This window comes from Triturus cristatus, chromosome 4_2 (genome assembly GCF_964204655.1).
Source record: "Triturus cristatus chromosome 4_2, aTriCri1.1, whole genome shotgun sequence".
In the NCBI taxonomy this organism is placed as follows: domain Eukaryota; kingdom Metazoa; phylum Chordata; class Amphibia; order Caudata; family Salamandridae; genus Triturus; species Triturus cristatus.
In genome coordinates, this window is record NC_140586.1 from 341,861,409 (window position 1) to 341,889,296 (window position 27,888).

The following is a 27,888-nucleotide window of genomic DNA, read 5'->3' on the forward strand; positions in this document are numbered from 1 at the left end:
GGGACAAGGAGGGAATGTGGAAATATGGATTTTTCTGGTCAGTTATGTCCCCTATCTTGGACCCCAACGGTTCTATGTGCATGTTACAAGTACATGTATGTTCCCTCCAGTTCCAGTTATGAAGACGCAAATACATGTGCGTCCACCGTCAACATGTCCTCTGTCAGATCCGCCATGAATAGGCCGGATATTCCATTCCTAAGTATGAAAAGCCACCGGCTTTATATGGTTCACTTATGCCATTTTACAGTCCAGGCAAGTAGGCCCTGATTCTGTTATCAAAACTCCTCTTGCCTTCTGCCTCTGAAAGCTCCAGCCCGAGCCTGCATCTGTGACCATGAACTTTGTCTCATTCTCTGCGCGGCTCACGAAGCCTGACATCAGCTTACTCTCTGCCAAGAACTGTATTTCACCTTCGAATTATCTGCCTCCCCCTCAGCCGATGCATTCCTGCCTAGTAGTTTAAGTAAACATTCTTCCAGTTACCAAGCAAAAAGGCCCAACTTCTCTGTCCTCATGCAAGTAATTCATAGCCCTGTTACCATGGAATATTCCTACCCCCTCGCATTCAGTGTAGACACTTAGACGCTTGTACACGCACGCACAGGCAGTATAGAATAGATTCTGTCCGAGAGTCCTTCTTTTATGGATAACATAGTTCTTTAAACATAGGATGTTAGATATGATTTGGGATTAGGTTGACTTGACCCCCCAGACTTCTTGTCTCCACATGTAGAGCTAAATGTCAAGTCCCCGTCACCCCCTAGTTACACGTCAATTACACGTCAGACTGCTGCGCGCGCATCCATGCCAAGTATTATCTTATAGATCCACCTATACATGACATCATAACCAATCATGTTCCTTTTTACTCATTATTACACCCATTTTCGGTTACGCGGACCACACGTCAATTTCCTTATCAATTGTTACGCCTACTGTATTCACTTCATTATAATGTATGGACTATAAAAGTTACTTCTTGTCAATAAAGTATGTACTTCACTTCCTGAACCCCCGTGGTGATGGAACTTGAAGCATCCGATTATAATCGATTATTGGAATAAAGCCCATTCCGAAACTCTAATATCACGGATTCTGCCTCTCATTTTACTGAGCTATTTTATAATGTTTCTGTATCAAATTCAGTCCCGGTAAAGGAATTTTTATTTACCACACTACGCTCCACTCCTACCCTGAAAGTCTCGGGGGGATTCGTCAAGCGGGGGCTGAGATAAAAGGGGGGTCCCAAAACGCGTTTTTCCCATGCATTTTTCCATAGGACCTTTAGACACAGCTACAGCCCGAACGGCTGAACAGAATTACTTGAAATTTGGCAGAGAGGTAGTCCTCAGGTCAAGGAAGTGCCTTTTGTAGGTTTGGTGTAAATCTGTTCAGTAGATTCTGAGAAAATAGCCTTTAAATCAATATATATATCTGAGCCAGCTTACGGTGCGCTTACGGTGCGCTTACCGTACGCGTACGGTGGCGTGCGCGAGCGCGATTCTGATTGGCTCTTAGATCTTAGTAAACATTCGAATCGGCCGAAACCAGGAAGCGGCGGCCGCCATTTTCTCTCTCGCACTGAGAGTGTGGATTAAAATACAAAGCACAAAAACATGTAAAGGGGCTGTTTGGACAGCTCCAAAGCACCTAGCCATGTTGAGGGAGTCCCCAAAGATCCCCCAAGGCCAAAAACGGATTTTTTTTTTCGCAAATTTCGCCGATTACGCTTACCGTACGCGTACGGTAAAAAAAAAATTTTAAATAAAAATTATCCACACTCTCCCCACCCCGTTTGCAAATGGTGCCCGAAGAGCACCATTTGTGCATGGCTTATAACAGGTGTGAAAAATTAAAATATTACCTTTCAAAACGAAGTGCATCACATGTCCTCCATGTGCGCACGGTGCGCGAAGCGCATCGTGCGTACGTGGCCCATCTAGCGTAACGTGGGCACGCGGTACGCGTAGCGCACCGCGTGCCCACCGTGCGTGCACGGCACTAACTGCGTAAAGTGGGCGCGCGGTGCGCGAAGCGCACCGCGTGCTCACTGTGCGCGCACGGAACGAACTGCGTTAAGTGGGCGCGCACGCCACGAATGGCGTAAAGTAACTTAGCATTTAAAAAACCGTACAAATTCACTGAAAAAACCATAGGTTTCACACACGTTATAGTTAGGAATTAGCATTTAAAAAACCTTGCAAATTCACTGAAAAAACCATAGGTTTCACACATGTTATAGTTAGCGGAAATTTTACTGATAAAAAACCAATGAAATTCCCCCGTTATAGTTAGTGCAGGCAACTATAACTCACGCGACCGCAATCTTCTGCTGATGACATATGTGTCTTTATGAAAAAAAAATATTTGTAATATATGTATAGCTAAAAATTTATGGAAGAAGACATGGGCAAATAAGTGTCTAAATACAGTATTAGCATCAGCAGAAGATTGCGGTCGCGTGAGTTATAGTTGCCTGCACTAACTATAACGGGGGAATTTCATTGGTTTTTTATCAGTAAAATTTCCGCTAACTATAACATGTGTGAAACCTATGGTTTTTTCAGTGAATATATATATAGTTATAGTTACAACCTAGTTTCCATAGGAAATCTCAAAACTCTATTTTGAATAACTTTGACGCCGGTTGACGAATCCCCGCGAAATTTTCAAAACTAATGGGGCGCTATGTTTAGCTCCTACCCTGAAAGTCTCGGGGTGATTCGTCAAGCGGGGGCCGAGAAAAAGGGGGGGTCCCAAAACGCGTTTTCCCCATGCATTTTTCCATAGGACCTTTAGTCGCAGCTACAGCCCGAACGGCTGAACAGAATTACGTGAAATTTGGCAGAGAGGTAGCCATAAGGTGAAGGAAGTGCCTTTTGCAGGTCTGGTGTAAATCTGTTCAGTATTTCCTGAGAAAATAGCATTTAAAAGCATATCAATATTTATACGCGCGCTCCGTGCGCGGACCGTGCGCGCACCCTGCCGTGCGCGAGCACAATTCTGATTGGTTGTTAGATGTCGGTAAATATTCGAATCGGTCGAAACCAGGAAGTGTCGGCCGCCATTTTGTCTCTCGCAGTCTGAGGGGGTGAAAAAAAAGGTGGAGAACGTGAAAAGGGGGCAGAGTGGACAGTTCCTGACCCCCTAGCCTTGGTCAGGGGGTCACAGAAGGACCCCCAAGGGCGAAAAAAATGTTATTTTATTTTTTTAAATCGAGAGGTGCGCGCACGGCGAACCGTGGGTGCTCGGTGTGCGAAGCGCATCGAGCCCCCACAGTGCGCGCACGCTGCGCGAAGCGCACGGTGAAAAACCTGGAAAAAAAAAATAATAAATACATAACATAGCATTTAAAAAAACGTATAAATTCACTGAAAAAACCATAGGTTTCACACACGTTAAAGTTACGAATTAGCATTTAAAAAACCTTGCAAATTCACTTAAAAAACCATAGGTTTCACACATGTTATAGTTAGCTGGACATTTCACTCGTAAAAAAACAATGAAATTCCCCCGTTATAGTTAGTGCAGGCAACTATAACTCACGCGACCGCAATCCTCTGCTGATGACATCAGATATTACATCACTGATGACATATGTGTCTTTATGAAAAATAAATATTTGTAATATATGTATAGCTAAAGATTAATGGAAGAAGACATGGGTAAATAAGTGTCTAAATACAGTGATGTAATATCTGACGTCATCAGCAGAGGATTGCGGTCGCGTGAGTTATAGTTGCCTGCCCTAACTATAACGGGGAAATTTCATTGGTTTTTTACGAGTGAAATGTCCAGCTAACTATAACATGTGTGAAACCTATGGTTTTTTAAGTGAATATATATATATGTATATATATCTCCACACAAAGGGCTTTCCCATTACTCTGGAATTTTCACTTCTTCTTTCATAAGAAAGGTTCGTTATTTTTAACCACACATCGTCTCAAACCGGTATAGCCTGTGTTAGATTTTTTTTTTTATTGGGATGCCAGCTTGAGCATTGATGGAAGGGACACACTCCAGAGGTGATGAGCTATGGACCAAGATGGTTTCACTGTCAAAGTACGTAACAGTTTACAATTTAACATCTGCTCATCGTGATTCTATTTTATAGACACCAAAGCCATATCCTTCATGCCAAGTGGACCTTCTCACCACCTCAATTACACCATAGGACCCCTGCGTAATCATCCTTGCTCACTCCCAGAATTCAGACTGCCTAACTCATCCAGTGAACGCCATTGGTGACAATCGACTAGAAAAGTTAGTCCTTTTGTATCCGAGTTAGCAGAATTACATTTTAACTTTGGTTCTAGAATCATCAATGGAATGGTTTCTGGTGGAGTGTGGATATATTCTAGAGTGTAGATTGGGAGGAAATTTCAGGCCAGATATGTGTATTTTCTTTAGCGTCATCCTGTGTAAATTGCTTGAGTGGAGCTTTTAGAATGTCTGAAGAACATGGAAGAGGATACAGGCCACTTCACAGACCTCTTGAAGAATTTGGTTGGTATCCAATCAATTTAAAATGTACCGTCAACATAAAGGTGCACTCAATTAATTTGATCTAGCTGTGTACGGTAGCATCATGGCCACAGTTGCCGGCACATACTAAACCACGAGTACCTCCACATTCACAAACCAGATTATGGACAGATTATGCATGCAAAATCAACAAAAGGCAAGCAATTTGAAACAGAGGCTTGAAACATTAGGCGTGCATTGGAGGAGTCTAGGTTTTATGACTATGTTATGGGGAAATGGCATTATTCTATATCCCAATTCTTACAATATAATCAAAAAATACATAGACTATGGACTGATAGCTCTTTAGGAAAATAGTTTTGCTCCTATTACTTTTGTCATTCTTTGCAGAATTTACATTAAATCACAATGCATACAATTAAATCCAATCATAATAAATGATTGATTAATCCTGCCCAGATCCATCTCGAGGTACAGGCTAACCTAAGAAACAAATTCATGATATTTGCTTGACAAATGATCAAAACAAATGGTAAAGCATGTCTGTAAGGAGGGAAGGCAATATTCTGTCAGGCATAAAATGGCCTGTGTGGCTAGTAGCCTATTTTCAAATTTCTGCATGTTTGTTATGTCCTCATCTACTTTGTCCCCAAAAATGCGTCAAGAGATCGACTGAGTACTTCTTTTACCTTGTAACAGTATGCACCAAGGATAAAAACATTGGCTGTGCAAGGAAATAGAGTGAGTTTTAGTTCATGATACCTGATTACTCTGTCTTATCTGAGTACGAAAGCCCCTTTCCAAGTCTTGTGCACGAAGGAGGTCACACCATTCCTAATGGTTCCCAGGAAGCCTTCTTTTGGCCTGGCTGTCTTCTCCACTGTCACTATGCCGCCGGTGTGCGGAATCCTCCCGGCGTGAATGGCGGCTTTGCAAATGGCGGAACCCTATAAAAGAACAGGCACGTTACCTTGAGCAGGGTAACATACCCCACTATCAGATGCTATGTTATGTTATATTATGTTAATAACACTTGGTAGGTCGCATGCTCACATGTGCTTTCTTGGCGCTAAAACTCAGTTGACCTGGAAACTTTTGCCTATCAAAAAATATTGTTTGAGGCATGGGCCACACTTCTAATTGTGAATTTTATGGAAAGAAAGTACCTTATTCCATTCATGCAAATGTGAGGGCGAAAAAAATAGGAGAACGGTGGAGTTACAGAGGGGTCAAAGCATGCTCGAAAAATGTGAGAACATTTACTTTGTTATGTGACCTCTTTTCAGGCACACCCTGTGTCTGTGGAGTTGAGAACAATGAAGCCTGAATGTACACAACTTTGAATAGGTCTCGCCAAGCAAAGACGCCCAACTAAAGATTTACACTGTTAACGAGAGAAGGGAGTAAAAAGCTAAACCACATAAACTGAAAACACAAATTGAAGACTTGAGCCAAGAATCAGCAGATTTAAGAGGATTAAGGCAGCCCAAACAAAAAACGAACGGGCAAAGGAAACAAGTAAGGTAAGCAAAGAACAGTGGTAAAACCCAGCTTAGTGAACACGAAACACCCTAGTTCTGCGCAAAAATAATGACGAAGCTTCAAAAACCACATCATACATTTTCCAACAAACCAATAATAGAGAGCCGAGGTACACAAACAAGCGAACAAAAGAGAACCAAAGCAGAAACCATGATACAACGAGGAAGTCACTGCTACAACCAAAGAACAAATAACGTGAACCATAAGGGACACACTCAAATAGAAGGACAGTTTCACGGAAAGATCCCTGGACCACCTGTCAGGAAATATCAAGAATAATAAGATACATTACATGGGGGAAAGAGACACAATGTGCCTCACATGCCAACAGAGACCACAAGCCACCATTACCCATTGTATACAATTGTAATAGAACTGTGAGGTGCTTCCTAGCAGCCAGGCGGGAATACTTACAACAGATAGCGCAACCATTTCTACTTTTAATGCACATCCCAGGAAAATATGGCTCTTATTATCACAAAGACAAATACTGTTCCCCTTTGATTACTGTAACCTGAAGACATAGTTTAAACACATAAGGACAACTAAAATGGAAAATAGGGAAACCAATCGAGAAAAAAAGCAATGGCAAACATAAGTATTAGAACACTGCTGAGGCACTGAAGGGGACTGCCTCTGGGCGGAGGTCTGCATGTGAAAGATAAAATGACATTTGTCACAGTGCAGGAGAGTGAATGGCTGAAGTGGTCAGACCCATTTCCTCATGCTGTGCGCTGTGGTTGGCAGAAGCAACATGTGAATGACAGCTGAAATAAATTGAGGACCCAAAGACCCCCTTGCGTATGTATATTTGTACGTACATCGAGACATCTCAAACTGTATCTTGGTAGAACTAACACATATTTAGGGGCGAGCTATACTGGTTATCTACCTCCCAGGGGTGGCCCATCCTAACTAACTTGGCAGTCCTCTAGAGCTCAAAGAAAAGACAGCTGCCACATATAGTAAAAATAAATATATAAAAATGTAAAACAATCAGAGACGCAGATTGCATTGTTTGTCCAGAGTGCCAGTTGCTGGCTGATAGTTTTGGCTCACCTCGCCTCTTCCTGAAACAGTACCCTCCCTGAATAGTTCATTCAGCGCCTAGAGACCCTTACTAGTGAGTAGTGAGCTCTAAAAATCCCTGATTGATTGAGTAACGTTAGCGCTGTATGTGACTGACTTTAAAACATGTACCAGGCTTGCTCTAAACTCCCAGTCCTACCCTCACTCCTGCATTTCAACAGGGTAACAGGTTGTGTGACATTTCTAAGTGATGTTCAAAACCAATCTTGAGGCTTTCAGATATTGTTTTTGTTCAGGAGTGTTAATGGAGCGAGCCATAAACTTGATTGCTCGCGGGCTCTTTAAAAAAAATGTTATTTACCTTGCAACGTCATTAAGAGCCACAGAGGGGGAAGATTGTTCAACATGTTCACTTGGAACGATCTTACTGCACAGCGCGGTATGTTTCCACAGCCGGACTGGGAGTAAAACCAGCCCTGGCAACTCTGCTCAAACATCCCGGGGTGGGGGGCTACTACTGAGAACCTCCGGCCCCCCTTTGCAGCGCTGACGCTTTTGTTACAGGGGACCGATATTGCAGCACTGCAGCAAAACCTGCCCTCAGTAACAAAAACGTCCCTCATGGGCCAAAATCCGGCCCGATCCTTCCAGCCCACCGGGAAAATGCCTGGTGTCCGCTACGGCCAGTCCGGCCCTGTATGTTTCTATAAAGAAAGTCACGGTGGGAAATGCGTTGTGTGATCGCTCCCGCAGGCCCGGAAACATGTCAAGAAATCAGAATCTGCGCACCATGCAATGAGAGTGGAGGAGGAGAACCGAGTGGAACCCCTTACAAACCCTGTGGTGTATAAGAACACATGATGTGCGGGCTGTCAGCGGTATTTCTCGTTTGACCAGGGTCTATATTTGCTAACATTTGACACAGTGCATGGCAACATAGCAAGATAGCTTGATGCGCTGTGTCAAATGGAGAGAATACGAATGAGCCATGTCTACTAAGACAAGGCTCAGTACTGCTCTCTTTCTGCGCTGGTTCATACAGTGCGGACTAGCGCCAAAGAAGGCACCCTTGCACCGTGCTACAATGGTGCCTGTGATACAGGCAGGATCGTTTTTGAAGACTTTCCTGCACAAAAAGAATCCTCAGAAGCATTTTCCTCTTTCTCTTTCTACAGGTGCTGCATAATGCCGGACCTGTAGAAACTGGAAATAGGGAGGCGAATTAAACATATATATATGGCATTGTCTAATGCCAGACTTGAAAAGGCTGGAGGAAACACATATATATATAAATATAATATTCACACCCAGATCCTGTATTCCAAATGATCAATTCAATTGAGAAGCAATATCCAGGCAACACAAAACCTAGTGAAAGTAACAGGGAACTATTTTTCATCTACTAAAATAATCATCTTCTTAGGTGAGATTTAAGGCAAGGAGAGAAATAAGTAATCAATAAAGACAGAAAAGACCAGCGTTCAAACCTCAATGTGAGAGTGTCCTCAGGTAGTGTCTACAAACCCTGAGCTGTATCATCGGTTTGGATGGCTTTCACTGTTGTCACCCCCTTGTCCTGATGCTAGGCCTTGCCATGGGGCTGCCAGTGATGTCATGACATTTGACCTAAATACTGAATGTGGCTGTTAGCAGCTTGCAGAAGTTGTCTCGAGACTGAGATACCAACATCATGTGGTTGGTGGGTGCTATCCTAAATACCATACTAGACCATTTTATGTAGTCAACTAATTGTTTCAAAATCCTTCTATATGTGCCTGTCTGTGTCCAGTGTTCGGTATGAGTGGTTACACACTGGCGACGAGGCATTGAAAAACCCATTGAGTGGAGGGCCCATGGAGAAAGAAAACTACCGGATGGACTGGATGATTAGCTGCTAGGAGAGAGGAAGACGAATAAGAAGAAAGGTACCTTCTACACTAGTGTATTTTGCCATGTGCAAGTTCTTGAGGGGTGAAGGGTCTGTCCTGGATATATGGCCAGATTATACAAGGTGAAGCTTGAAAGGACTTGACTAGAAACAAAAATATTCAGTGCTGGGGGGACCCCCAGGCTGATGAATACACAGTGTGAAGAGAATGTGTATTCCTAAGAAAGAGCCTGGCCTCAGTACTCGACCAGACTAACCATAGAACAGAGTGTATACCCTATATGCCTGAAACTGCTCAATGTGCAGGGAACTCTGCAGCAGGTGCTTTCAAAACTGTTGCCCTGCTACGAAAAAGGACCCCACTAGCAAAACCGGCCCTCTCCATTCCAGCCCAGACCTGCTAACTTGAACAAAAATGTCACTGTGTGAGGAGGGGAACGGGGCCTCGTGTGAGAAGTACCTAAGAGGTACTTTTGCCGACCACTCCCCAAGCCCCTTCCTCCTCCAAGATAAAAAAAAAAAGCTTGCTGAAACTGGTGCCAATGTCTTGTGGTGTTTTCACACCCCTTAATGGACGTTGCCTTGGAAAACGAGCTGAGATCCACCATTTACAGGGGTTTGCAGCTTGTTTTCCCTGCCACCGTGTGATATTGGCTCCTCTCCGGGTGACCGTTTGATGCGAGCGATATCGTGTGTCACACAGTGGCACCGTGTGAGCTGGCAGGTCTGCCAGCCTCCTGGGGAAGTGACTGATACCCGGGATGGTTAGTCCGGCCTTGATGTCTGGGGATAAATGGCAATATTTCTGCAGTCAAGACTGACCCATGGAAGATCGGCTCCATTTATATGGCCTGAATAAATAATTCTTTGATTTCTTATCAGTAGTCCTTGTTTGTTTCAATAAATCCTTATACAGCTTTACAACATACAGCTGGACATTACCCAATAATCATTTACACTCAAAGCTCTTCCCTTCTTTGCGCCGGCCCTACTCCACAACAAAGTATATACATGTAAACAAAGCCATTAATATGTCAAACTAACAGGACATTTCGACCCCTCCATTTTACCCTTTGAAAAAAAAATACAGAACACTTTAAATCCAAATCCACCCTCTCCCCTACGGCAACACTGCTCCCCCTCCCGAACCCTAAAATGCTGCCACCCCTCTTCCCGGCCTCGGCAGGAAAACCTCGAAGCTGCCCTTCACCCAAACTCCAGCATCAAGAGTCTGTCCGTGATGTATGCACATTATATAGGAGACCACCCTGTCTACATGTAACTAACTTCTGTTCACTTCGTTTTTATTCTAACAATTTGTAACTGCCGTGACCTTGATGGAAAGACCATCTGGTAACTTTTTGGGAGATGTCAAACATAATTTTCAAAACTTACGTCTGTGTAAATGTGTGTTCCCCAGACAGGAGCGTTCTTCAAGGCGCAGCCAGAGGGGCACTTCACTCTGCACAATGGAAGGAAAAGAGCCGCATGAAGTCTACGCAATATCACCACACGATACCAATGACGCGGCAAAGGATGCGCTCCAATGCCCACAAGGAAAATGGGTCCCCTGACTACAGCATGGGTACTAGTAAGATACAATACAAATATGGGTTTTCACGCCCGGCAGGGCTCTGGGCCTAGGTGCCACTGCGCCTGCTGCACAATTAACAGGCACGGCCCTGTGGGGGTAAACACGCACTACCCTAACCTCTCTAAATCGACCTGCTGTGAGTTTGCCAAGCATTAGCATCTGTCTTGGTGCATTTCATTGGTTCAACAGACTATAACATGGCGTCCCAACCCGTCGGCCATTACCCCGGTGGGATCGGCAGACACTCTATGGAGTTGCTGCATAGTGAGGCCAAATCAATCAATTCTGTTACACCAATTTATACAATCTGAAGAGTGTATCTGTGATTAGACAAGAAACAGACAGCATGTGACCCTATCCAGACAGTAAAAACATGCCCGTATTCTCTTATCGTGCCCTGCACGCGGCAGGGCAGTCAGATGACGTCACAGGGACCCTGCGGATCAAGCAGTGTATGATCGAGGCAAGCGCAGGTTGGGTCATCCTGAGGACTGCACATTGCTGTCACGTTCCCAGGTTCATGCATGACTAGGTAGTCCAGTCCGTGTTTTTTTCTTAGAATTCTGGGACTTGGTTTTAGAGTGGTTTAAATAAGACTACAAGTCCTAGAAATATAACAAAAATCGGGACTGTCCAAACTAATCATGCTTGTCACTGGGAGACTTGAGAGCTATACAAGCCTTGAAGTTCAGAAAATTACTTTGAACTAAAACAGGCCCTAATTAGAGCTGAAGTTAAGAGGTCCCCATGGCTGGGAATATGAGGGTCGGGCCCTTTGAATGTGTTTTGGGCATTTATATCATCTGCGCTTTTGTTCTTCTGGCCCAACACTCTGCCTGGCCCTGAGATGCCAGTCTCTTTTGAGGGGAACAAGAACACAGTTACTCCAAAGAGGATATATAGTTTTTTTTGCTTTATGTTGCTTGTTATGCAGGCCAGATGTGTTATCTCAAAGGCTGAAACCTACATAGCTAAACATGAGCTTCAGATGTAGTGCGGCACAGAAGTAAGACATACAAACACTTAGAGAGATGCCTCCATGCCACCCAAGCTTAGGAGCTGCTAATGATGGGGAGACTGTTCACCTTTAGCTTTCACACATGAACCCTGACCCCACAGCGGGAGAGCAGCAGGATGAAACACAGACAAAAGATTTCTCCACAAGCTCCACCTACCTGTTTACTTCGTTGATGAGTTTCCATGCTGGGGTTGAACATCCAACGGGCACTGAAACAAAGGCAGCAGTTAGCTTAAGCAAAGAGGCTTCTAATGCACAAGTATAAACAAATTAAGGACCTCATTTACACTTTAGTGGGCCAGACATGGTTGAGTCTTCCTCAGCTATCATAGCTGTACAGTGGATGGTCTTATCTAGAAATGGATGTAATTTCTGCTGCCTTTGTATCCCAAAGATGCAGCTGGATATTTCATGTTGGCTGTTTACCCCAAAAAAGTGTGACAACTTGTCTGAAAAGCCACGTCAGCTTTGTAGACCAGTCATTGCTTTTTTCTTGGAAGTCAAGCCTGTCTTCGTGGAAAAAAAGCTTAAATCCAACATGTACTGAACGTTTGCTCCAGGTGAATGGGTGACATTCTCCTGGATTGTTAGATCTATTCCAGACAGGTCCACAGACCCTTTAGCGACACTTGACAGAAGTAGGAACTAGATGTTGGCCGCCCCTTAACCCAAAGGAACTCGGACAAAATGTTTGCATATCCACCCAAGGTTTCCTTCAATGCGTGATTCCAGTACATACAATACAATATATTATGTAGAGTTTATCTGTCCCCGGCTTGGATTAACACAATCTTCCCTACTATATCATCAGACTGCCTCCAAAATCAGACTTCACATGCCGCCATCATGCACATGTTCTGGGATTGTCTGCGGACCCAGACCTTTTTGGACTGAGTTCTGTACAATTCTCTTACAAACCCCTGGTCGGCATGAATTATACTGCATGTAGTATTGCATATTAGGGCTCTACAAGTGCCAGAAATCTGGCGGATGGTAATCCAAATCCTTGACATGGCTTTTTTCGTGGCTAAGCATACCATCACAATGAGATGGAAGACTTCTTTGCTGCCCAGTATTACTCAGTGGTAAGACACTGTGATTCAATGGGCAGACACGGAGGCCATATCTCTATGCAGCGAGGAGGTGCTGGGACTTCAGTAAATGTCCCTGTTAGAAACTGGGGGGCAGATCTACAAAGAAGTGCCTCAGCATGGCACCACAAGCCCTTTGGCTGCACCACGCTGCGGCACTTCCGAAGCACAGGGATGCAACATATTTACAAGAATATGTGGCATCTCTGTGCTTCCCCCTGCGCTGGTGCACAAACTGCAGCCATGCACTGGCGCAGGCACCCTTGCACCATGGTGCAAGGATGCCTGTGTCGTGGGGAGATTGTTTTTGTGCAGGAAGGGGCACTTCCTGCACAAAAACAATCACTACAGGCTTATTCCTCTTTCAATGTGTGCCGTAGAATGCAGCATGCATTGAAAGAGGAAAAAATTAGGGGAAATGAAAACATTTCTCCTCATTATGCCTCGCTACGCCACTTCTAGGGTGGCGTAGCATTCAGACACATCTCCGGATTTACAATTTCTCGTAAATCTGGAGATGTATCTTGTTCCAAAAGCATGACTTAAAGATCAGAACTACCACTTCCAAGGGCCCAGGACCTGAGAGTTGCTTCTTGGGGATCAGGAGCCCATTGAAGATGGGTCCAGGAACTGTGTGGGGCCTGTTATGTCCCTGAGGCTCAGATCAGAAGGCCAGCAGTCTAGCCCTTTGAATCACTTTGTGGCCCTGGGTTCAAGATGAGTTCAAGGTCCAGCTTTTCTCCCCCAGGCAAGAGGGCAGCAGGCAGCAGGTCAGCACAGCAAGGCAACAGCTCTTTCAGAGTAGCAGTCCAGCAGTCCTTTCAGCAGCACAATAGTCCTGCTTCCTGGCAGAGTATCCACAGGTCCAGAAGTGTACTGATGTGGTGGTGTCTGCAGTCCAGTTCTTATACCCAGTGGTGCTTTGAAGTGGGGGAGAACTCAAGGAGATGCAGTTGAAGTTCACAGATGTAATGCCCTTTCTGCCCTATCTCCAGACTCACTACAGGGGGAATGCAGCCCTTTGTGTACTTTTTTGTGCTGATTTGATTTTATGTAAAGCAGACAATCCAAAACGTTTGGTTTAAAAAAAAAATGAATGGGTGACATTCATTGACTATCATTAGCAAGAACTTCCATGCTTTAGATGGCAGACTCAGAAAGGCCTTCAAGGTTCCAGAAAGACCAACCAAAATAGGGTGTCATGTCTGATGTCATAACCCTTGGTGGCTTCTCCATTGAGGTTTTTCCACTCATGAAGATGATGTTGGTTCTACTATTGAGAGAACCGCTATCCCTCATCCTTGAAGTAACGGGGGATGGGAGCAGTGGACGGATGGGAAATTTGTCATTTTTGTCAGATTTGCTGCTACTGCCCAACTATAAATGATGCTCTTAATTTTGCAATTAGAAATATATATGCTTTACAATGTAATTTCACCAAAATGTTGTACTGCCAGATATATTCTAGACCTGATTTACAAACCTTTTATTTTGTGAGTAGGTGAGATTTATTCCTGGTCAGTCCAATACATCTAGGGACCCCACAAACCCGGGTCCACACCTATTTCCTTAATTATTAGCTACTAACTGTGTTGGAACACTATATACCCCGTCTATGGGTAAGGCTCACTATTCCAGTGTTATATAACCATACATGCCAACATTTTGAAACTAGAAAAAATTTGATTTTGGGACAACAATTATGGAACTTGATTTTCCCCTTTGATGTACAATGATGTAAAAGCAGTTTCAGGTGGGAGTCAGCCAAAATTCAGCCATTTCTGGCTTAAAAAACTCGAGAGTCTCCCACCTGAATCGGGTCCACCAACCTGTATGCATAACTTGTGCACAAATATGAAAAAGAACAATGATTATTTTGGAATGGACACATTGCTGCCTTAAATCAATATACCAACCATGCCTGCTGTTTACTTGTAATGGATTAGAATTGCTTGGCACCCATGTCCTCCTTATTTGTATGTGATATACTCTTGGAAATTCTCCAGTAAACCGCACTCACTCATGGAAAGGGACCTAATATTATTTAAGAAGTGCTTTAAAGTTGTAGCAGGTTCAAAGCCTTACCTAGAGGAACAAATGGCATTTTTGAAGTGTGGCTTGCAGCAGCAATAATCTTAGGAGTGTTGATGTTGATGTTGTTAGGATTAGTTTGGTGAAGCAGGTTTAAATTGCAAATTTCCTGTGGAGGTACTTTGAGCTGGAATGACAAAGACCAAGCACCAAGCGGGAAAGTCATAACCCCGTTCTTCGTCGATTCACTGTAGCTGCTGCGCCCCGCCTCCTTCTCCACGGTCACAAGGCCCCCGTCATTGGAGAGTTTACCAGCATGGATGGCGGCCCGGCAGATGGAAGAGCTCTGAAGAGAGAGGCAAACAGGATTGTGACAAAATGTAATGCCTGTTTTTATTTTGTTAAATTTTCAGTAATTCAAAGTATTAGTACAGAAAGATCAAAATATGGATCAATGAAAGATTTAACATATTGATCTTACATCTGAGTAGATGCCATCTCCCCACACCTTCGAATCCTGAGACAGACATCCCACTGGACAGAAAACACTGTATTGGGTGAGAAAAGACATTTCAGTAAATAGTCTTTCACCATACCAGAATATATAGTTAGCACTGTATCTCGATGTAGTCGAAGAGCTATTGGATGTTAAAGATATTTATTTTTTCTGCCCTAAATTCAAATTATGTCTTTCGAAATGTGAAATCACTACAAATCCCAGCATCATAGGTTGCAGAAATGCTGACTCTGAATCAGTTCTTTTAGCTCAGGTAGGACAAAGAGTAGGTGGGTGCCATTTCTTTAAAAATGATTTTGCTTTGGACATATTCAGGTAGTAAATAGTCAGTGGGATAGTGCAATTTATAAAGTGGGTTTGGGTTGGATGCTTGAGTCACCAGCACACATTCCCTCCTGGTCAGAGTGGGGTCTGTTCCTGTCCAACTCGCCTGGTATTTGAACTCGGAGAAAGGAACAGTGAAGAAAGATTTGACCGGTGTTGGATCTCAGCCTGCTAGGTCCATGAGAAGTGAGCTGGTAGGTCTGATTCTAGTGGCACAGGTAACAAGCATGGGCAGAGCAAACATGTTTCGTCTATGAGCATTCTATTGACTTTGTAATTCTTGTTTTTTTTTGTTCATCTCTTTGGTAATTTTTTTTTATTTTTCTTTATATTGCAGAGCAGTTGAGCTGTTGTGCAAAATGGCTTAAAGTAAAAATAAATGTGCTATGACTCAGATAATGCTGGCCACATCATAGCGCTTTTAGAAAAAATGTTACGCCGTGTTGCACAGCAGCTCTTCTGCTATGTGGCATTAAAAAAACATTGACAAAGCCCATAGATTTTGCAAGGCGAAACCTATTGACTTTGTTATAGTTACAAAGAGAGCACAGGTACCTATTACATTGCTGGCAGAATTCAGGTTTCATTCTTAACATTTGTTTTTTTAATTACCACTTAGTTTTGGGCACCAGAATGTATTAATATTAAATACAGGTAGTTTTGTTTCTTTGCAGACAGAAAATAAATATGTTTGCAAGCAGGTTTTTAACTGTAATTCACGAAACATTTGAACAGGAAAGCATCACTCTATTTCTTATTAATGCATTTGCAGTGAGTCTTCTGATGGAAAGAAACAATGTTTTCTTTCACAAAACTCTTTATTTGATACAAACGCTTTCATCAGTTATTTCAGGATTGTAATTAATTAGCAACATCTCAGTACTTGTTTGTACTCGCACAAACTTTCAAACTGAAACCCTGAATTTGCAAATAACAAATGATTATTTATGCTATCTCATACTTAATTTTGTGATGCATGTTTTAGAATATCAAATAGAGCGCGGGTAACTGCAAAAGGTAGATATTATGATCCTACTTGGGTTTTGGGTGCAACATACTTTGCATATTAATAAAAAAATGCTTTAGTTATTTCATCTCTGTATAATGCTCTTTTTGGTAACATTTCAATTATGTTTCTTTGTATAAAGACCATTTATTGTTTGAAAGCAGGCATGCAAATGTGTTGTGCCAAACAATTCGCAACGGAAACATTTATCTTTTGTCTTACCCATTTTCAACTCCCTCACCAACTTGTTATCAGTGCTGGACTGCCCGTAGTGGGCGTCGGGCATTTCCCCGGGAGGCTGGAAAGGTGGTGGCCTATTTTGTTAAAGGAGGGCGGTTTTGCAGCAGTGCTGCAGTATCAGCCCCAAGTAACAAAAGCAGCAGTGCTTCACACTTGCAACCCCCTAGGCCCCCGGGAGCTGGTCCAACAAAATTGCCAGGGCTGCTTTGGGTTCCCAGTCCGGCCCTGTTTGTTATATCCTTCGGGTGCAAAATTCTGTTATCAGTAAGGAGGAGGACATTCCCCACCCCATACCAATGCATGTTGTGTTAAGAAAACAGGTAGCTTTTTTTTTTTTAAAGTAAAGCAATAAATTAATGATTATTTTAGTACTCAGGGAAAGTCCGCTCTTCCTAGGCAGATACTGAGATGAAGTCAAGGAAAGACCAGGTTATTTGCTAGAGCACCTTGGGTCCAAAAAGCGGTGATGATGATCCACATTTTAGTATTCACGGGTTCCTTAGGGTTCTACAGTCTATCCACATTCCTGTCTGTACTCCTGCACACCTGTTTCCAACACTACTCCTAGAGGGATATGATTGACAGAAACCATGCCTACCCATAGTCACTTGGCAGCACACAATGCTTTGACAGCAACTGCTCAAGTCAATAATGAACAAACTGCAACATTAAGCCACTGGATTTCCACTGGAGTTACTGTGACACCAAGACCCTGGATCTCCAGTCATAGGGTTTCTTTTTACGAACGTTTGGACTCTGGTACAGTAGTGCAATGTAAGTGATTAAGCACAAAGAATACAGTAACATATGCAGATTTGAAGCCGGGGACAGGATATATTCACAATAATGACACAGATCTCCATGGTCATTGTGCTCAAAAGTGTCCTTTTTTGTCATCTCTCAGACACAGGCGGCTCATGAGCTGAATATTGACAAATGTCACTTAAGTCTGTCTGAACTCTGTTTCAGACTTTGGTTGGCACTTTTATAAAGTCATAAAAAGTGAAGGCAGATGAAAGACTAGAGTCCCATCAACCATGCCATTGCTTCAGCCTTCAAGTAAACGTGAAGACCTTACTTAGGGTAGATGTATGTTTCAGTTAAAATACTAATGCCCGGCTGCCTTGATGCCTAAGAGGAGGTTCATGAATTATTGATCATATGTTACCACCCGTAGTGGAACAGGAGTGGCATTTCACCGCGGTGAGGTTGGATGGCAGTTACTACTCTGCCTGCTCACCAAGCCTTCTTTCGCCACCAATGATCCCAGCAGAGACCAGTTATCTTTGGCCTCCTTATCCTTCTGTTTTGTAGAGTTAACCTTTGTTCTTAGCTGTTTCTGTTTCAGTGGTGGTATTCGCCATCCTCCTCTCTTCCTGCTTCTGTAATGGATATGTCCGCCCTCTGCGCTTCGTATTTTTTTCTTTGTCGAGGTCTTGCTCCTTATTCCACCATGCTTACTAAGAGGCAGCCAATGCGAATGTTTTGAGCAGGGGGTGTAGAGTGCTGTGCAGCAACAGTAGAATGTGGTGGAAGGTTCACTTTTTCAAGAGAAACACCAAGACCTACTGGGGTCAGGGGGCGCAAAGTCTTAAGAATAGTTGGAAATGCCAAGAGGATATCACACGCTGACATTGATCCTGTGGCTGCCTCCCCAGTAAATATTTTTTTTTTTAAATGCAAAAGGCACAGAGGGCAGGATGAAGGAGCTTCCAGAGAAAAGATGCTAATAACATTTTTGCCCTTGGCTGTGAAGCAATAATATCTAATAATTGTCTGCTATTTCTTTACAGGTCCTTACCTCTGGTGGAAGACCCTTAATTACAGTCTTGATTGCCTACAACGTCAGGAAACAATCCTCAAGTGTTTCTACATAGTAGGTGAAAAGAGCATGCTATTTTACAAATTCTGTGTTAAATCTTCATCTATTCTATAATTTGTGGAATGTCACGATATATGTGATCCATGTACCGAATCCAAATTCATGATGCAATTGACTTCAATAAAAATTTATGAACTGATGCCTTCCCGAGCAGATACACATTCCTTGTGGTACTCACTGTGTAACAAGTCCAGGTAACTGTTTTCCTGGGGTATCACAGTGAACGATCACTAGAATAAAGACAAGTTGTACATAATTTGATTAGAGCATGACATTTGCAGAAGACAATCAAAATACTACAGGTAAGTGATCAATTTAAAAGGAAAGGCAAAATCAGAACTTCTATGGCATAACAGTCAAAAATACACAACATGATTCATACAAGTAGGAATTGTAAATGAATTACCAATCTCAAAGTCGGCAACATGCTGAAGGTCAAAAAAGTGATTTTCTGGAATAAGACGGCCAGGACCATGAACGTTAGGGATCTGAAGACCAGCGCTATGACCACTGTGAATAGCCACACTGGGGATATTCATTCCATGGATGTTGAAAGAATATCCAGAATCTGAAGGTGTGATAAGTACAAAGGACGCTGTCCAGGATCCAAAGCTCTGGGTTGTCACTCCATTTCGTGTGGATGCCTGGTAGCTGCTTTGACCCGGCCTCTTCTGGACAATCAGTGCCCCACCAGTGTTAGTGAGTTTCCCTGCGTTGATGGCAGCCCTGCAGATAGAAGAATCCTAAGGAGAGAGAAAAGGTTTATTGTGTTATTCAACGTTTTTCCTCACTTTGCTCACTATCTAGACATTCTAGCTTAAAATGTCATCCCTATCAACCTAATGGAATGTTGATCCTCAGAGGAAACTATTAATTTACCTCTTTGTAAACTTCATTTCCCCACACTTCGCCATCTTGTGACAGGCATTCTCCTGGACAAATAACTCTGTAAGGAGTAAAAGTGATTTAATTACCAACTACAGCTCATTTTTATCAGGAAATGGTCATCATTTATAAGCTGCTGGAAACGTTAGCACTAGTACTGCAAAGAAACTGCAAATCCTCTTTTGGTCACCTTCCCTCAATAACAAAAAATCAAATTTTGGCTCCAAAAAGCTAATAACTGAACAATGTTATTCACCTTTGTTCTATTTTTCAACAGTGTAAAACTACATGTGCATGTAGGTTTAGCTTATACCAGCAAACAACATATTTAAAAGTGAGAAAGCACTCTTGAAATTCACAAAAGTCTGTTTTACACTCATATGTTTTGTTCAATTAAAGATGTGTGTGAGAGTAAATCTACCCCCAGGGGAGTGTGCATACCATGCCAGGACTGCACTTCAAGTTTGGCACCACAAAAAATGGACATACTCGTATTCACAAACTTTTCACAGACCCATTCCCACTCTGGAAAAGAACATAGGCAGTGGTGTAGTTGCTCAGGTTTTGTCACAATAAAAATATATTTATCATAGAGAAAAAAGAAACATGAATTCGCATTCATGAGTATAAATTCTCACATGTGCAACTGTACTCCTACAGCACTTAGGGCCATGTGTATGGCCAAGTCACACTGTGCACTGCAGCAGGTCACCTTGCTGTGCTGCTCTGTGTGACAAGGAAAGGGCAGGAATGTGCTGTATTTAAAAGTATATGGTGCGTTCTAGCCTTTTCCCCTGCGCTGGGGCCCTTTAAGCCCCCCAGTGTCAATGCAGGCAATATTGCACCATGGCGCAAGGGTGCCTGTGTTGTAAGGATTGTTTTCGTGCAGGAAGGGGCATCTTCCTGCAAAAAAACAGGGCCATATTTATGAAAAAGAGGCACAGCACAGCAAGTTACCTTGCTACGCTGTGCTGCATCACTATGAAAGGGCAAGAGTGCACCGTATTTAAGGCAATACGCCACATTCCTGTCCTTTCCCCTGTGCTGACGCACAATGGGTTATTTAGCTCCAACGCAGGCACCGCCTGTGTTGCATGCAAGATGGGCACCTTCCTGCACAAAAACAGTCCTGAGAGGCTTTTTCCTCTTTCTATGTGTGCTGCAGAATTCAGAACAAATAGAAAGTGGAAATACTGAAAGACCATACCCTCTAAAAGGAGGAACAGTTCGGATTCAAACCTGGTCATGGGACTGAGTCTGCTCTACTCCTAGCTATGGATGAACTTAGGATGTTGGTATATAGAGGCCAGTCAGTGGTCCCGATATTACTTGAATTGGCGGCTGGATTCAATATGGTTAACCACAAACGACTCCTGTCTACACTTGCTTCGACTGGAGTCTGTGGTGCTGTATTGAATTGGGCAGACTCCTATCTGTCAGAGCGTTGTCAGGAGGTTACCCTTTCTCCTTACGACTCTGACTTCAAGACAATTACACATGGAGTTCCACAAGGCTCGGCACTTAGCCCAATCCTCTTCCACATACACATGAAGTCATTAAGAACACTCTTTTAAACCCATAAAATCTGACTGGTGAACTATGCCAATGAATCTCAATTGATTTTGTATTTTCGAAAGCAACTAGCACGATGCTGTGAATGCTTTCCATAATTATATGAATGATATTGCCAACTCAAATTCAAAGGGGACAAAACTTAGTTTTTGTGTGATCAGCAAATAAAATCCCTCTGATACGCTCTTCTAATTTCTTGCCGTTGTCGAGCAGAGAAGAGCTGATGCAATCAGGTTCGCTCCACAATTTGGGGGTCACATTTGACAACAAGTTGTCCATAGAGTGCCACATTAACAGAGCTGCAGACACGTGTTTTTCACTCCTCCCGGGGTCTTTGGAAGATCCTTCCTGTGCTGCTTACCACTGCCAAAACCCTGATTGTGCACAGTGTAATATTAAGTAGGCTAGACTACTGTAATGCCCTTCTGTTAGGAGCACTTGAATATTTGATAAACAGATTACCCAGAGTTCAAACTTAAGCTGCTAAACTGGCCCTGAACAGACCTAGGTGATCATCTGCATCAAATGTGATCAAGGAACTTCACTAGCTACCATTTAAAAAGAGAATAGCTGTAGGAAGGTAGGATCCTTTAGCATGGTTACCCCCACTTTTTGCCTGGTATCAGTGTGTTTTTGATCGAGTCTGCTGAGATCCTGCTAATCAGAACCCCAGCAACTGGGCTTTCTCCCCTAAATTGACATGGAAAGTACTTTGGTACCTCCACAATTGGCTACTGGTGTACTCTTATATGTCTCTACTATATGGTACGAAGGTACCCAGGGCATGGGTGTAGGAAGGTGGAATCTGACTGTATGGTTGCCCCCACTTTTTTCCTGGTGTTTTGCTGGTTTTTTACTTAGTGTGGCTGGGATCCTCCTATTGAGGACCCCAGCCTATCTGCTTTCTCCCTTAAAATGATTCCCTGTACCTTAGGTACACTCCAGATTGAATTCTGGGGTACCCTTATATGTCCCTAGTATATGGTATACTATGTACCCAGGGCATAGGTAACCCAGAGGCCTACCAGGGGTTGCAGCATGTATTATGCCACCCCTGGGAAGCCTTCCAAAATTACACCACAGGTCTGCTACTGCAGCCTGAGTAAGGTGATGCCTGCATCCCTTACTGAGATATAGGTTCACTATATCTCACCCTATCAATACACATATAAACCTATCAGTCACATGTATGGCAGGTCTTATCAATCCTGAAGGCAGGGTGCTTGGTTTAATGTGAGAGGGTGCCCATGCATGAGCAGAGCCCCTTGGCAGCCTTCGGAATCTATTCTCTGGGGTTGTCAGTGAAGCAGCCTGACCATATACTCTTAAGTGCATTATAACCTTGCGGTAAATGCTAACTTTGGGATGGCTGCACGTAAACATGTCATGTTTGGTGTCAAACACCTTGGAATCATACCAGTAACTGGTGTGGGAGTCTGATCCCACCTTTCTAGAGGGAGAGACATGACAGCACCGGTATACCCGATACCAGCTAACATAGCCCTGGCATCACGAAATGGATGCTGCCAGCCCCAGACACAAGTCTGGCCTCCTGCAGCTGACCTAAACTCCGAGAGGGGAGGTCTGGAAAATAGGCTTCCTGTCACCGGGAGGTGTTATCACCTCCCAGACAGGCTTTAGTGGATTAGGGCTAGGTGGGTGCACTCCAAGAGTGCTTTGAAGTCTGCACTGGGGGCACATTTGGTGTGCCTGTGCACAGTCCAGCTCAAACTGGTTGCAGGGGCTACCAGCCCATGCTCTGGTGCAAAACTGGACAAAGGAAATGGGTGTAGCCACCCCTCTTTCCTGACCCTCCCATAGGTGGGTCCCCAGAGTATGTCCAACCCCTTCCTTGGGTATAAGAAAGGAACCCTTGGCTACAGGACTTTAGATTACACCTGGACGAGACTCTGATACAGAAACCGCAGAACTTCGACGATCGACACGACTAGATGACTGAAGAATCTCCCGTGGAGTAAAGGAGTTACTCCCCTGCTTGGCAGGCACCAAAGACGCATCTTGCCGGTTTGCATCTCCGAAGTTCTCGCAGGACTCCGAAGTATTTGCCACACAGGAGGTGGGTTTCCAGACTTTCCAGAGGCTGACCCGAGTCCCCAGCAAAGCTGAGACCCATAGCCCTCGTGGGTACTGTGGAACCGGAACCCCTGGGCACCATGTACATTTGCAAGTGCATTAGCTTCTCGACGTCCCATGAGGCTGTGGATTGGGTTACTTGTAGCCCAGAACCCGACCACCTTTTCCACTGAAGATTGCTGGCCTACACTCCACGAGTGTTCCGTGAGCCGGCCCTTTGCGTTTTCGCTCGAGGTACCTTCGCGATCCCTGGCCTGTTGACTGGTGGGTCCCTGTGAAGGCAACTTTAACTTTGATTGGGCTTAGGGAGTCCCCAGGACCTTGCTGGTCTGCACTGAAGCATCTTTCCTCTTCCTGCGTGGCTTGCTGTTGCCAAGTCTTGTTGTGCTAAATCTGGGCACTGACGCTGCAGCACTCGAAATCCTTTGTGGGACAGCTCAAATCCAGCTCCTGATTGTCCTCACTGCCTGCTGGTCCTCGTGGCTGAAGAGTCAAGCTTCCCCTCTTCGCACGTGAAGCACACCACATCGGTGGGCATTCGTCTATCGTGCCCCTAGTCACTGGCAAGTGACCCAGACTCTGTCCCCTCTGCATTCAGGTTCTTCACATCTTCGATCCAGCCTTGGATCTCTTCGGACACTTCTCCTCTTCCCGGCAGCAGCTCTTTTAAGTATCCTGCCATCGAAAACAATGATGCGACTCGACACCTTTTGACACCTATGCACCGGCCTTGCCTGGGTGAGGTAACACAAGTACTCCAGTGCTCCCGTGGGTGTTGGTCCTAGAACCATCTAAGTCCAAAAGGGTTTGTTCCTAGTTCACCTCTAAGTGTCCTTAAACTTTAAAATACAAACCGCGACTTTCCCCATAGAAGCTAACGGAGCTCGCAGCTGTGTTCTCACACTGCACATCCCCTGTGTTACTACCTTGGGTGGTTCCTTGGGGTCCCAGCGATTCTACAACTCTAGGTCTTGTGTATAGTCAGGTTGTGGTTCTTATACCACTTTCTTAATATATGGCTTGGTTTGCCCCTAGGGCCTTTCGTATATTGTGCTAATTTACTGTGATATTTGAAGTGTAACATATGTGCTTTGACCTCTAGCCTCATAAAGAGACTAGTGAGGGTGTTTAGAAATAAATACATATATTTTATATGTATACCTGGTGTGGTTCTCCTTTCATTTAGTCATTCAAGAGATTATAGACTGGTAAAACAAGCTGCTTTACATTCGTTCAAGACTTAGCCTGAAGGCTGCTCTCCATAGCTACCACTAGGGTAGCTTTCAAATAAGGTTGTCTTTAACCTATCATCTCTAAGGGGTTGTTTGGACTGGTGCAAGGTGCCCACTATAACTAGTGGACAGCATATAGCAGGCCAACGTCTCACAATAGGTACACCAGGGGTCTCTCATAGGCTGCAGCTTATATTATGCCACCCATGGTAGTCCACTTAAACTGTGCCTACAGGCCTGCCATTGCAGCCTGTGTGAGTTTGTGCTTTCACCTCTCACAACAGATATAGGTTTCATTATATCTGAAGTCACCGCACTTAAAACCTATAAGTCACCCCTATGGCAGGATCTTCAGTCCTGAGGGCAGGGTGCTTGGTTATAATTATGAGTTTGTCCCTGCATGAGCAGGACACCCCTACAAACCCCAAAGTCGATTCTCCAGCAGTGGTGGCTCCTCCTGCACTAAAGCGGAGGCGCATTGCCACACTGCTTTGAGGCAGTGAAAGAAAGGAAAAATAAAATGATAATAACATAATGTTATTATCATTTCATTTTGTCCTGCTGCAGCAGCTTTGTGTGATGGAGCGGGTGGGGCTGCTCTGCTCACAGAGCTGGGCAGGGGAGAAGTGGTAGCACCCTCTTAAGTACACAGTGACTGTTTGGCTGAGCCTCTCGGGCTGGCCAAACTGTCATGCACACTTTGCATCTGCTCCATGCATGGTGCATTACAGCCTGCATGGAGAAAATGCCCAGGCCCCCAGTCTCTGGCTGAGTGCTGAACCACAGTGCTCAGACCAATCACAAAGCTGCATTGTAGTGTTGTGATTAGTCAGGGGAGCCTGGGTGCCTACTAATCACAACCCTGCATTTTAGCATTGTGATTGGTCAGGGCAGCCTGATTGTCTGCTTTCTGTTCCATTCCAGAGGAGAGATGACGGAGAGACGCGGTGGTAAGGTATGTTTTAAAAAAAAAATATATAATCCCCTTATCTCCCCACCACGCCACCCCCGATCTGTGCTGGCCGCTACTGTTCTCCAGGCTTTGTAAGTGTGGTCAGCCATTTTAAGACATATAGTGAACAGCAGTCATTACAAGATGTCTAACTATATAGTGGCTGCACCGAACCCAGTCATGTGTGGCATCAAACATGTTGGAATCATAACCCAACACTGGAATTCCAGTATTGGAAGTATGATCCCATGTATGAGGGGGCCTCTTAGGGGACCCCCATGTAACAGCATTCATGGTCTGGAAGCAAGCTAGTGCTGCTGCTGAACACAGACACAATTTGCCCTTCTACTGCTGAACTGAGCTCGAACAGGGGAAGGTAGAACAATAGGTTTCCTGTCTCAGGAAGGTGAGACCATCTCGAAGACAGGACTTAGTTTATTGGGCTGGGTTTGGGGTGCTTGCCAGCGCCACCAAACTGCTTTGAAGAGCATATTTGGTAACCTCCGTGCATACTCCAGTTTGAGCCAGTTCAGGGAGCCCTTGGCGCCCGCTCTGGCACAAAATTGGACATAGGACATGGGAGTATCCTCCTGTCCGTTCAGCCCCCTCCTCTGGAAGGGACCCCGAGTTATTCCAACCCCTTCCTTAGGGTACTTAAGGGTATACCTGTGGGTGGGTCCTTAGATTAGTCATGGTACTAGACTCAACCCTGAATCTACATCTCTCTTCAATCGTCTGGCCATTTGGACTTCGTTGGACTTTGACTGAACCTAGGCTGCACCAAGGAAGACTCCTGCTGCTGCTGGTCTCGCTGTTCTTCAAGTCTTCTTCGTTGTCTGTGTCTGTGGTTCTTTCAGGTTCTTCAACAGACCTGTGGGCATCAAGGACACCCGCAGAAATCTCCTTTGGAGTGAGGCAGTAACTCCCTTGCATCTGCAGGTACCACAATGAAGCTGACTGGTCTGCTGCTGCTATCGTTCTATGGACTTCCCAAGGCTCAGCAACAAAGGTGGCAGTTGTGCAACTCCCTCCAGGCCTGAACTCGCCTCTCTGCAATTTTGAGGCCAGTGTCACTCATCAAAACCGCTGGGACCAAATCCCTGTGCACCGCGTTGACTTTCCTTTGCCTAGGCTTATTAGCTCTGCACTCTAGAGATCTTTGGGCTACAAGAAGCTCCGGCCTCCAGAATCTCTTTCCTCCAAAATCAATGTCCTCACCAGATCCTCTGAACAGTGGGCCTTCATCTTTGGTGAGCTGCTCGAAGTCATCTTGCTAGTCCTGTACCTTCGGTCTGTGGGTCCTCCTGAGGGTCTTCTACTGCTTCAGTGGGCTGCCCTGTTTGCTTGGAGCCTGCTCTGACTTTCCTGCTGTGGGTGAGACCCTAGGACCTTGCTGGTATCAACGTTGCTCCTTTTTCACACCAGTTGTGGCTACCAAGGCATGCTGGTGCTCCTGCCAGACACCAACCACCTAGTCACCGACATTGAAGTGGGGCAGCTCATACACAGCTCCTGGTCTTTCTCAGCATCACCTAGTCCTCACAGCTGCAGCGACACGGTCAGCGTTGACTCTCAGAACAGATCAGTGGGTATTGTGTCTCCGTGCTCCCTGGTCACCTCCGAGTGGCATAGACTTTGTCCACTCTGCTTGCAGGTTTGTCACTTCCAGTATCCACCCTTGGATTCCAACAGACTCCTTCACAGTCTTCTCCACAGGCATCTTCTTCAAAGTTGTCCATTGTTGTCTACGGTAGGTATCCAACGTCATTACATCCCTCTGCACCTGGCTTCCCTGGTGTAGGTAACCTGGTTTCTGGGGCATTCATGGGTGGGGTGGCTCTCCAACAGTCTGTCTTCCAAAGTGTTTCTTCGGGGTCCTCTGGGGAGGGTCCTTCTTCTTCAAAACTGCAACCGCAACTTCTCCATTGACTTCCATTGGGCACGCAGCAGTGTTCGCACTCCGCACACAGCCTCTGTGGCGCTCCTGATTACTTACCTTGGGTGGTTCCTTGTGTCCCTGGCTCCTCTGGGTCTTCTGATCCAAGTCACATCCTTCTTTGCAGTTCGCATTCCACTTCTTTAGTATCCAGTTTGGTCTCCCCCTTGAGACCACTGTATTTTGTGCTACTTACCTGATTGCTTTTGAAGTATTTTGTGTATTGTGTTGATATCTCCAAATAGGGGATATACCAACGTGATAGTGATATTGTGTTGTAATAAATAAACTTATTTTTGCTAAACACTTTGTGGTCTCTTTTCATCTAATCTACACTACAGTTTAAACTGGCAAAACAAGCTGCTTAACACACCTTCAAGACAAGCCTGTAGGCAGCTCTCCACAGCTACCACTTTGAGAGATTTCAATGATTATCGAAGACCACTAAAACAATCATAAGTGTTGCCTGGATTGGTGCAAGGTGCACCACTTGAATAAGTGTGCAACATATAGTAAGCCAGCCTCCTACAATCGCTTTAAAATAATTGTGTATAGTCTTGAAAG

The 27,888-nt window shown here is 44.5% G+C and overlaps 1 protein-coding gene across 1 annotated transcript in view; it reads right to left on the reverse strand.

Annotated features, from left to right (window-relative positions):
* Nucleotides 1-27,888, reverse strand: part of LOC146833841 (uncharacterized) — a 750,859-nt gene that overhangs the window by 490,821 nt on the left and 232,150 nt on the right. The window contains exons 13-20 of the mRNA XM_085599920.1: nt 19,533-19,599; nt 19,060-19,396; nt 18,832-18,883; nt 15,166-15,232; nt 14,739-15,030; nt 11,720-11,771; nt 10,346-10,412; nt 5,271-5,438 (exon numbers count right to left, since the gene is read on the reverse strand). Of these exons, the coding sequence (XP_085456046.1) occupies nt 5,271-5,438; nt 10,346-10,412; nt 11,720-11,771; nt 14,739-15,030; nt 15,166-15,232; nt 18,832-18,883; nt 19,060-19,396; nt 19,533-19,599 (1,102 nt within the window). The remainder of the gene's footprint in view (nt 1-5,270; nt 5,439-10,345; nt 10,413-11,719; nt 11,772-14,738; nt 15,031-15,165; nt 15,233-18,831; nt 18,884-19,059; nt 19,397-19,532; nt 19,600-27,888) is intronic.